This window comes from Anarhichas minor, unplaced genomic scaffold (genome assembly GCF_050575085.1).
Source record: "Anarhichas minor isolate MPS153535 unplaced genomic scaffold, ASM5057508v1 ptg000037l, whole genome shotgun sequence".
Lineage (NCBI taxonomy): Eukaryota > Metazoa > Chordata > Actinopteri > Perciformes > Anarhichadidae > Anarhichas > Anarhichas minor.
Window position 1 is genome coordinate 2,552,938 of NW_027466483.1, and position 12,688 is coordinate 2,565,625.

At 41.7% G+C, this 12,688-nt stretch overlaps 1 protein-coding gene across 1 annotated transcript in view; it reads right to left on the reverse strand.

The window, feature by feature from the left end:
* Positions 1–9,762, reverse strand: part of clmna (calmin a) — a 51,063-nt gene extending 41,301 nt beyond the window's left edge. The window contains exon 1 of the mRNA XM_076106984.1: positions 9,678–9,762. Coding sequence (XP_075963099.1) covers positions 9,678–9,762 — 85 coding nt within the window. The remainder of the gene's footprint in view (positions 1–9,677) is intronic.
* Positions 9,763–12,688: the final 2,926 nt, after the last annotated feature.

Consider the following 12,688-nt stretch of genomic DNA (forward strand, 5'->3'; position numbering starts at 1 on the left):
AGCACTAGTTCCCTGCCTTGGTTGCTTGTTTGTGTTCCTTTAAGCCAGCAGGTACCAGAGGTGGTGATCGCCTTCCTGGCAACCTGTCGGCACTCTCTCATCACCCCATGGAGCAACGAGGACAGCTCGTTCGCCACCACCATTGAGAGTTAGATGTCTTTTTATGTCTAATAAACTCTTTGCTTTTGGTCTGCGTCTCCCTTACTAGTGTCAAGGCTTCAGAGCCAGGTCGTGAGAGAGTCACAGTTCAGCGCGGAGATGCTGAAGCTCATGCAGCTAACATGCGGTGAGACTCTGCAACCGACTCATTAGAGCTCACACTCCAGCAGAGACAGACACCACAGGTTGTGTAACTGCTGCTGCAGTGGGTTCAACACACAATAGCTCAGTGATACTCAACTTACAGCCCAAGGGCCAGAGGGTGCCATGAGTCCCGCCGACCATCTTCTTTGTCAACATGAAAACATATAGATGAGGGATGTAAATGTAAATAAGGCGCCAGAGTGCATAAAAAGTATCACAATGGACTAATAGAGCTTCTTTATCACAAAACATGCCCCAGGACAGACATCTGGACTAAGCCCCCAGTGTCTTAAAATACAGTTTCATCTTTTAAGTGCAGTAATTTATCTGACTGATCTGTGTCAACCCTTGTGCCATGTTAGTTGATGAGTTAGGTTAATAATTTGTATTGATTTAATCAATAAATATTATTAATGTTTTATTAACTGTCATTTTAGCTCATACTGCCTCTGTCCAACCCAATGTATCCTGGGTAAAACATGATGTCTGCTGGCTGCAAAGTGACATCCAATGCCCACACTGTACAGTTCATATGACCATGTTAAGAGAGGCTGTTGTCTGGTCATATGGCCGAGGTTACATGGAAGAACCAATAGAACTTTGGCTTGGTTTCACACGGGACAACAACAGAAGCCAGAAGGTTAAGAACCCCTGGAATCCCTCTAAATTCAAAATAATCAAATACTGGACCTGAACAGACAAAACAGCAAACCAACCTCTGACATTTTCACTGAATTGTTACACAAACATATGACAAGAAATATAAGAAATATAATTAGGGCCCGAGCACCGACGTAATCGGAGCAGAGGACCTATTGTTTTTCGATTGTTTATTAGGGCCCGAGCACCGACAACGTCGGGCCACGAGGTCCCTATTGAAACTGTAGGAATTATTATTATTATTATTATTATTATTAGGGCCCGAGCACCGACAACGTTGGGCCGCGAGGTCCCTATTGAAACTGTAGGAATTATTAGGGCCCGAGCACCGACAACGTCGGGCCGCGAGGTCCCTATTGAAACTGTAGGAATTATTATTATTATTATTATTATTATTATTCTCTTGATATTTTATGGGTCTAATGCTCGAGCATGACAAAATTGCTCGCTAGCGCCCCCTAGAAATCTGACTGGCATCGCCTTGCGGCGCCTCTCACCCAGTATGTCCGATTTACTTGAAATTCGACACACATGTCCAGCTCCGCCTACTCTACAAAAAAGCCAATGAGAACCCTAAGCTCCGCCTCCCAAAATTTTCCGCTATTTTAAATTTTGTGAAAAACACATTTTGGCAAACTCCTCCTACACGCTGGGTCTGATTGGTACCAAATTTGCTGTGGATCATTATTGGATCTATATAATCCAAAGTTACTGAAAGCTTATTGATATCTCATTGCATTAAGAATATATAGACCAATGAATTTCATAGGGGCGTGGCCTTTTACAGCAATATATATAACTTCAAAACCATGTGGCCTATCCTCACGAAATCTGTAGCATATGTTCACATTGTGTCCTGTAACATACCCTCAAATTTGTATTCCATACAACCACTAGGGGGTGATACAGTAATACTTCCATTTCTTTGCATTTTTTGGCATTTTACATCGTTTTCAGGCATTGTACTTTAACGAACTCCTTATTTATTTATACGATCAACTTCAAATTTGGTCAAGATGATCGAAAGACATTACTGATGAAAAGTTACTAAAATGGTCTACTGACATTGAACGACCTTCGTTTTATGTGGCGCCCGTGTCACACACATTTCGTGCCGTTCGCCATGAAAGAGGAAGTTGTTGTAACTCCAAGGTACTTTATTCAATCTGCCCCAAATTAGTTATGCATGATGCTGGTCCAGGCCTGAGCACATTTCCATGCCAACATTTTCACAAAGTCATAGCGCCACCTACTGGCAAAAGGAAATGACAAGTTTTATACTTTGATGTACTCTGACTAGCCGTAAGACATTGATAATGCTTCATCATGAATATTGTGAGTTGTCGTTAAACGCTGTTGCCGTGGCAACGCGTCATTCGCCAGGAAAAATGAAGCTTATTTTTCTGTGAATTAGGATGCTCAACAAGCCTTGGAACTTTGCACAGGTGTCATAGGTGATGGAAATAAATATTTCATATGGCTTTTTGGCTTGACCCTTTCAAATTGCCTCGATAGCGCCCCCTACAAATATTCAAAATCGCAGCCCCAGCACTACGTTTGACCTACATGTATGGAATTTGGTAGGCACATGTATCACATGAAGACTTAAAAAAAAGTGTCTTGGGATAATGCTCTAAAATGAACAGGAAGTCGGCCATTTTGATTTTTGTGTGAATATTCCCATAATTTCTAGTCGCTATACTTTAACGAACTCCTCCTAGAGACTTTGTCAGATCCTTTTCAAATTTGGTCAGTATAATCTAAAGCCCTTTGCAATTAAAAGTTACTCAAAGCTTTACGTTTGATAGAATGGCGTAGCCGTGACGTGGTGGCCATTGTAGGTGATTCGCTATTAAACAACAAGCTGATGTAACTCCACTGGACTTGCTCAAATATGTCCCAAACTTGCCATATTTGATAACAGTCATGGCCTGAGGATGTCTACAAGCCAATTTTCACTCAAAGTCATAGCGCCACCTACTGGCAACAGGAAGACAGCGTTATGTGACAAACTGAATCTGATTTATATGACATTTACATGATGTGGTCTATACTTGATTTAGAGCAACACAATGCATGTTTGCGCGTGTTCTCTACGCGGGAAGGTGCGAGGGCCCGTTCATCGCTGCTCGCAGCTTTAATTATTATTATTATCGTACCTGTTTCGTCGCAAAAAGGAGGTGCTTGGGATACTGGGAATTTTGTGAAATTTGGCACGCAAACCAGAATTTGCGAAAATTGCAGTCTGATTGGGGTGTCCAGCTGTGGTATGAAATATTGGCTCGATAGCGCCCCCTATTGAGTAGCCCCAACATCGGGTTTCACCTAGCTGTATGAAATTTGGTAGGTATGTGGATCGTGATGGGACGCACAAAAAATCCTCTTGGAATTTTTCTCTAAACCAAACAGCAAGTCGGCCATTTTTAATTCTATGACATTTTTGGACCGTTTCAAGGCGTCATACTTTAACGAACTCCTCCTAGAGATTTAACCCGATCAACTTCAGATTCGGTCAGTATGCTCTTGAGACCTTGGCAGTGAAAAGTTACTCAAAGATCAAAAAGTTATCGAACTATGTATCCGTGGCGTGGCGTCAAAAAAACACCATTCGCCGCGAAACAGGAAGTTGTTGTAATTCGGCCGTACATTGTCTAATCTGCTCCAAATCTCTCATATGTCATAACATCCTGACCCGGAACACATCTATAAGACAATTTAGAATCATAGTAATAGCGCCACCTAGTGGCAACCGGAAGTTGTACGTTTTGTAATTTGACATCCTGCTCCTCACAGATTAATCAGATCCCTCTCAAATTTTGTCGGAAAATCTGAAGACCTTGATAATGCTTCATTGTGAAGATTGTAAGAAGTTATTGAAGGGCGGCGACGTGGCGGCTCGGCGAATTTCGATCCTTCGCCATGAATGAATAAACTGATGTATCTCGACTCCACATCATCAGATCCTTACCAGATTTCACATGTTTGATTAGACTCCAGGCCTGAAGACATCTGCAGGCTAATTTTGAATCATAGTCATAGCGCCACCTACTGGTAACAGGAAGTTAAAGTCTTTATATTTTGGCTTGTTTCTCTTAGTAGGTAAATCAAATCAATATCAAATTAGTTCCACACAAATATAAGAAGTTCATAATGCCAGTTCATGAAGCTTTTGAAGTTTCGTCGAACGCCGTTGCTGTGGCGATGCAGTCTTCGCCGTTAACAACGAAGCTAATTTTGAGAGGCTAAAAATGCTCGAAACATAAGCAAAATTGGCAAGCAGATTACAAGCCCGAAATGTAGTTATAGAATATGATTTTATTGGTTCAGAGTGGCAAATCGGCTCAATAGCGCCCCCTACAAAATTTCGACGAAGCAGCCCTCGCAGTATGTTTGACCTAGATGTATGAAATTTGGTAGGAACATGTATCACATATGGACTTAAATAAAAGTCTCTTGGGGCCATGCTCTAAACCCAACCGGAAGTCAGCCATTTTGAATGTTTTATGAATTTCTAGTGTCGTTTTTGTCATTTCCAGGCGCTGCACTTTAACGAACTCCTCCTAGGGAATTAATCAGATCAACTTCAAATTTGGTCGGTACAGTCTAAAGACCTTTGTGATGAAAAGTTACTCAAAGCTTGTTGTTTGGTGAAAAGCTGTTGCCGTGGCGACGCATTCTTCATGAAAAATTAAGGTGTTTTTGAGAGGCTAGAAATGCTCGAAACATAAGCAAACTTGGCATACACATTTAAAGCCCAAAATGTAGTTATATAATATGATTTTATTGGTTCAGAGTGGCAAATCGGCTCAATAGCGCCCCCTACAAAATTTCGACGAAGCAGCCCTCGCTGTACGTTTCACATAGATTTACAAAATTTGGTAGGCACATGCATCACATGTGGACTTAAAAAAAAGTCTTAGGGGTCTAAGCTCTAAACCCAACCGGAAGTCAGCCATTTTGAATTTTGTATGAATTTCTCGTGGTTTTTTTCCATTTCCAGGTGCTGTACTACGAACTCCTAGGGAATTAATCCGATCAGCTTAGAATTTGGTCAGAACAATCTAAAGACCTTAGCGAATAAAAGTTACTAAAAGCTTTAGGTTTCATCGAACGACGTGGATATGGTGTGATGGCCATTTTACATGGTTCGCCATCATCCATCAAGCTGTTGTAATTCGACTGTACTCTGTCAAAACTGTCCCAAACTTGACATGCTTGTTGACTGTCATGGCTTTAGGACTTCTGCATGCCAATATTAACTCATAGTCATCGCGCCACCTACTGATAAGCACGGACGTAAGCAGGATTCTATAATTACAGCGGCCCAAACACTGAACTTATTGAAAGGGTTTGTGGGCGCACCATGAGAAAAAGACTTCTCTGATCTAAATATGTGCAAACTAAGATGCTTGGAGAGCAAAAGTTAGATAACAGTGGTTCTCAAACCATGTCAGTGGGCATTATTGGAGTTGCAGGGAGTTGAACCCCATCCCAGTAAACTGACAGTCTGTTATGTTACAAACACTGAAGCACATTCACACATTCATTTTCTTAATGATCTTTAAAGGCTTACATTTATGATTGCATCGGATGTACACTCAAAACATTTGAGGATCAAGACCTGGCAACATGATCTTGCTACGCTGCTGGTCTAACCAGGAAATATCTCACTCGTGCACGCAGAGTGTGATGGTGACAGAAATTCATGGCCGCGTCACCCAGAGTCCTGCCAGTACCAGGAAATACCGTTTAACTCGTGCACGCAGTGTATGATGGTCACAGAAATGCATGGCCAGAGTCCTGCTAGTACCCTCGACGTGCGTGAAGTTGCGAGGGCCCGATCAATGCTGCTCGCAGCTTTAATTTATTATTATTATTTTTAGCTTTTTTGTGTTGTCTCTGACTTCCAAGCCCAGGCAACAGGGCAACAGTTGCTCACCAGGTGTAATAAGACACACAGTTCACTGTAATCCACTTCTGAGTGTTGTTTTGGCCTACTTCATCAATCTTCTTTCACGTTTTAAACCCATTAGGATGAAGAAAACCTTTATCAACTACATCTTCCTGAGAAGCAGTGTTGAAGAAGACCACCAAAACCAAGTCATGACCAAGACCAGAGTATATCGAGACCAAGACTTTGAGACCAAGTCATGACCAAGACCAGAGTGTATCGAGACCAAGACTTTGAGACCAAGTCATGACCAAGACCAGAGTGCATCAAGACCAAGACTTTGAGACTAAGACCAGAGTGCATCAAGACCAAGACTTTGAGACCAAGTCATGACCAAGACCAGAGTGCATCAAGACCAAGATTTTGAGACCAAGTCATGACCAAGACCAGAGTGTATTGAGACCAAGACTTTGAGACAAAGTCATGACCAAGACTAGAGGGTATCGAGACCAAGACTTTGAGACCAAGACATGACCAAGACCAGTGTATCGAGACCAAGACTTTGAGACCAAGTCATGACCAGAGTGTATCGAGACCAAGACTTTGAGACCAAGTCATGACCAGAGTGTATCGAGACCAAGACTTTGAGACCAAGTCATGACCAAGACCAGAGGGTTTCGAGACCAAGACTTTGAGACCAAGTCATGACCAAGACCAGAGTGCATCAAGACCAAGACTTTGAGACCAAGACCAGAGTGCATCGAGACCAAGACTTTGAGACCAAGTCATGACCAAGACTAGAGTGTATCGAGACCAAGACTTTGAGACCAAGACTTTAAGACCAAGTCATGACCAAGACCAGAGTGCATCAAGACCAAGACTTTGAGACCAAGACCAGAGTGCATCAAGACCAAGACTTTGAGACCAAGACTAGAGTGCATCGAGACCAAGACTTTGAGACCAAGTCATGACCAAGACCAGAGTGCATCGAGACCAAGACTTTGAGACCAGGTCATGACCAAGACCAGAGTGTATCGAGACTTTGGGATGGGACAGGCTTTGGGATGAACTTGGGCTTTACAAAGCTTTCATTCACCACACATTAAATCAATTACTTCCACTTTAAAGAGCAATTATTGTTAGTCTGCCCCTCTAATCTCTGTAAAACTGCTATTTGGCAAACGTGCAGCACTCACAGTGTACTCCAGTTCAACAGTAGAGCAAGTCATGTATCTCAAATTTGTTTCAATATATTTACTATTTCAAATGTTGGCCTGTATGTTTGTGTTCCAGTGTTGCCTGCAATGTGTACAACAAACCTTTTGTACCAAAAGGTTTTAAATTATACTTCTGTCTTGGGGACTTTATGGTGCATTAAAAGTATTGTATTTCTTAATAAACCAATAAATGATTCGATTTACAACATATCCATTCCACATATTTGAAATTGGGGAAAAACTCTGCACGAAAAAACAAAAACTTCACTTACTGAAAACAAAAAATATAGTAAAAGTATAGAACTGCGGTCATGATAACTGCTTGGCAAGTTCTTTTTCTCTGAAAAAGTCTGTGAGATGTGGTTCAAGGCTCGCAGTTTAGAATATTTGAATCACTGATGTGTGCTTTTACATTCATAGAAAAGAAAGAGCTCCCTGCTCAGCTCCAGTGATGTAACTTGCTTTTCTGGGTTCATTTGACTGTTTTTGGCTCTGATTTGTGTGGATGACATCATACCATCCAGCGGCTGCATACGGTGGAACACAATTTGATGCGTGAAAGCCTTTCACTGATCCTATCAACAACATCAGCAGTGAACATCAGGTTCTGGGTTTGGTCCATTAACTTGGGATTCTGTCAGCTGCAGTCGTACAGGAATAACTCCAGTGGAGAGGCAGAAAGAACATAGACCAGAGTATAAAGGAGCCCATCACTGACCATCACCCCCCCTCCCCCTCTCTGGGGATTGTTTAGTATTACTACTACTATTTAAAGCAGAACGCACCACAAGAAAAAATGGACATTGAAAATGGACAAAACAGTTGTACAGAGGGCCTTTTTGAAAGCATGGGATTTTAGATAGAGGACAATGAAACAGAGGCTGCAGTATAATTAGAGATTATTGAAGGGAAGGTCAAACTAAATATAGTATTGTTGCATTGTGACAAATATAGGATCCAGTGTTTTGGGAGTTTAGGGACTATAGTATTTAGATTTTGATTATCCTTTGTTTTTCTCTCATGCCTCCACAACCAACAAAGAATCAACAATCTGAGAAAGTCTTGAAGAAATGAAATAAATGGAGGCTGTCAAAACATCTCGTTCAGTATATTCCAAGTCTCTTTTATCCGGGCGTAGGCTCACTACTTCCCAAACACATCTTCACCAAAAACTCACTATTCAAAGTTTGCAAACGGATGTTTGTACTGTATGTAGTTTTGCTGTTGGTAAATGCTGTCAATTCATCAAGACTTTTCTCATGTTTTGATTCTCCGTTCACCGTGGAGGGATCAGAAAACAACTTTCTTCAAGAATTGAAGGTAACCCGTGGTGAGTAACTGATTACAAATGGTCATTTTGGGGGTCAAGTATTCCTTTAAGCTGCTGATAGAGTATACTACCTTAAGTTTGCCAAATGAATGTAATGTAATAACCATGATACTAAACCCACACACAAAGCCAAGTCCATAATCTGTCAAATACAAAGAAAGACTAAAAACTAAATGTGAGTCATGCCTCTAAAAGCTTACACAGTCAAACACTGATATGCGATGCACGTAATGAGAGTCTCTCTGAACTCCTGGATGGCTGCAGAGGAGCTGAGTGATGGACAGCAGTGCATCAGCTGTTCAGGCTGCTCCTCCTGTCCCAAACCCAAAGACATTGACTTAAATGATCCATTATCAGAATGGTTGACCATCGGGCTCATTTTCATCAGTGCACTAGTCATTTCAGCTCTAAAAAGAACGTCTTCTGCTCATAATAGGGAAGCCAGAAGTTCCTTTTTCTTTTACACTGGAGACATCCATTCTGCATATAATAATGCAATTACAAGTATGCAGCCACTGTCAGTGTAAGAAATCCAATATGAACCCAAGACATGTCATGTCTGTATGAGAGAGGCTCACAGAAGTCACACATTTATTGTGACATTTGATCAATTCAGGCATCCTTGGTTTGTTGTGGGAAATTATTTTGTGTTTTTCTTAAATCTTGGTGAGGTGTTTTTGGATTTAGGGATGATTTCTGTTTGGCTTCTATGTCGAATCTCTTTTGCTCTGTTGTGTTTTCTTCTCCTCCTTACAGTTTGGGACCATGATGAAAATAAAGTGTTTTCACTTTAACATGTGTTTTTTTTTCCTTTGTCTGATTATCCACAAATAAAATCAATCAATCACACTCAAAGTGTGTAAGCTTGTAGTGGTGCTGCCAAGTGAACCGTAGGCTACTATTGTTGTTAACCAGCACTGGGACAGAGAGCCCTTCAGGGACCAGGAACACCGTCGAGGCTCCGGGCTGTGCTCTTTAACACAACGTACTCTTCATGAATGAAATACCTCTTCACAACACTGCAGGCGGTTACGTCGTGTGTAAAACCATTTGGAACCACAACATAAAGTTTGGGCTGCTCCGCGGAGTGAAAAAGCACCCAAACACCGTCCCAAGTAAGTTCCCCAAAACCAGAGAGCTGGCAGCGTGTAGCTCCGCGCAGTTCGCCCCGAGGACGGTGCGTGTGTGGCCGGGGCGACCCGCCGCGCTCCAGCAGCTCACCGTGTTATTAAAGCGGCTGTAACATATCACCGGAGCCGGTCGGGACGCTTCCTACCTTGCAGGTTCTGCACTCGGATGTCGCTGATCTGCCCGATGAATTCCTCACGTTCGAACCAGTCCTCCCACTCGTGTCCAGCCATCTGGAGCGGCGGAGAGTTGCTGCGGGGATCCTGGGCAGGAGCACTAAAGAGAGGAGGAGAATTGTCCGGCCGTCTGACCGAGAGCCATTCGAGCCCGGGGAGCTGACAGAGGCTGAGGGTCTCACTGTCTCACTCACTGGCTGGACATCGCTGGTGTTCACTGCGGGTTTTCTCTCCGTCACATCGCAACGATGGAGCTCCGTGAGGAAAGCCCGAGGGGAGGAGCAAAGAATAGGGCAGGAAGGAGCTGCAGCACCTGGTTGGTATTTCCGAGGTGGGATGGCGCTGATCCAGTGCCCACCCGCCCCCACCTCTCTCTGTCTCTCTCTGTCTCTCTCTCTCTCTCTCTCTCTCTCTCTCTCTCTCTCTCTCTCTCCCTGTCTCTCCGTCTTTCTCCCTCTCCTCAATTGAATTCAAAAGGAGCATTCATGGAAACATCCATTTTCAAAGCCAAAGAAAAAAACATGTGCGTACAATAAATAAAGATCTACTAACACAGAAGTGTGTGAACAGAGATGAGTAGCACTGCAACATTGTAACAAGATATATCAATAAAATAGGTAAAGTTTAAGTAAAAAATGCAAACAGAATTTGTTTTGATTAGGCTCTTAAAGGGCCGGTGTGTAGCAACAATGGGGATCTATTAGCAGAAATGGAATATAATATTCATAACTATGTTTTCGTTAGTGTACAATCACCTGAAAACTAAGAGTCATTGTGTTTTCATTAGCTATGAATTAGCCCCTCATATCTACATAGGGATCAGGTCTTCTTCACTACAGTCTCTGAACATCTATTGGTCTGACTATATGAGCCTTTGAGGGGCAAGGTGCTATATTTCTGGGGTTCCGGTGTAGCCAGCGGATATCCGGCCCGAAACTTCCTTGTTGTTTACAGTCTGATTAGGAACTTGAGATGCTAGAAAGGAGTTAAGAGAGACGTGTACGACGAGATTGTTTCATGAGTAGCCAGTTTACAAGCTAATTTTAGACCAATAAAAAGCTAAACCATCGTCAGACGATAGACGATGGGTCCAAAGATTGCAGTTCAATCAATGCGTTTTGCCTCTTTTGCCCACCACACAGATTGGTTACCTGCATCTATTCAAAGCCTGCCTGCACATGATTGGTCAATACTCAGACTGCAAATTGAAACCATAATGCTGCTGATGCTACAAACTTGCCCCATTGCCTACAGGTTCTGAATTCATATGCAGATATCTGTTTATAGAGATTATCTTCACAGAGTCCACCGTGTTTCTACAGTAGCCCACAACGGACAAACTAGACACTGGCTCTAGAGAGAGAGACTTTCATGTTTTTATGTTACCTAAAGGCCACAGAAGTTCTTATTAATTTTGACTCAGTCCCACATATATAAATAATCACTAGAGAACCAAATGTGTATTCATCCACCGGTGAAAATAGTCCCCAACAAATTAACTATATTCTCCTGTTTGAGTAACGTTTGACAAAAACGACAGTGACCAGCTGCTTTAGGAATTTGCCTTTTTACATTTTTTTAATGAAACTATATATCTACATCTCCAGGAGGAACCAAAGGGCTTGGGAGTGCCACAGACAGGATGGGAAGCCAGACAGTATTTAGACAGACTAACGCAACAAATTGTTGATAAGAAAATTATAGAATAATGCACTTTTTTTTTGTTGAGTATGTTGCTTAACACTGATATGTCACTTTCACATCCTGTGACTTTGTGTTGTGTAGAGGCCATTCCTGATTACAGTAATAACCAAGTTGAACCAAGTCACTTTAAAGTCCAAACAGAACATGATTGAAGCCTTTCTGGATCATAAACGTCTACAGTTTCACAACTATAGTCCAGTGAAAACCTGATTCTTTGATTACTACACATGAACTATTATAATGTACACTTATACAGATACATCTATAACGAGCCCCTTTAATAAGCCTTTAACTGCCACCAATAACACGGTGTTATTCTGTAAAACCTGCATGAAATCTGCCTTAGAGCTGATGTTTAAATATATGTCATCTTGGTTAATGTCATAATATCTCACTGCACACTTGTAATTTTTCTTGGCATAAAAGTGTAAAACCACCAGCACAAAATGTAAGCTGTCAGTCTTTCCATGTCAAAACAAAATTAAAGGTTAGGAGGAAGTCCTAATACTTTGTGTGCAAGACAAAACATATTTCTGTTCTGTGCTTTACTGGTATAACAAGAACTCTGAAGCACATGCAAGCTGGATTACGTGAAAACATGTCATTATCTTCTGCGGAGCTCTGGCTCATATATGCTCTGATTTCATTTGTGCATAAAACAGCAGTAGAACGAGGCTTCAAAGTGAACAAATAATGTTTCCCTTTCCTGTGCTGCAGTCATTAATTCCAGGACGAAGCTGCGTCTGGTCTCCGTCACCCACGGGAAATGAGGCTCATAATAGTGAAGCATGTTTATGCATTTCAGACGGACATGTTTGAGTTCTCAGTGGAGCGACAAGGACTGACAGGTGTGGGAGACAGACGCTGAAGTGAAAAAGTCCACATTGGCATATTTTTTGGTGATATGAAATCAGGTTAGGTTTCCCCCATATTAAGATAGATAGATAGAAACTTTATTCATCCCCAGGGGGAAATTAGTTTGTAGCAGCAGCAATTTACAGAGTAAAATATAACGTATGGAATGCACAATATATACAGTACAATAAAATAACAGAGCAGATATTGAATTTGAAGGAATAGATTAATAAAAAATAAGATAAAATAGAATAAAAAATGCACAGTATATACAATGAATAGAGTGGTATTAATTAAATTAACAACTAGGTAAACTAAACAAACTGGACAGTAGAGCAAGGATCACCAACAACAAGCAACAACCATGTAGCATTGTTGTATTCATGTGAAGGACGATGATCTGGCCCGAGGTGTTTTATTATAA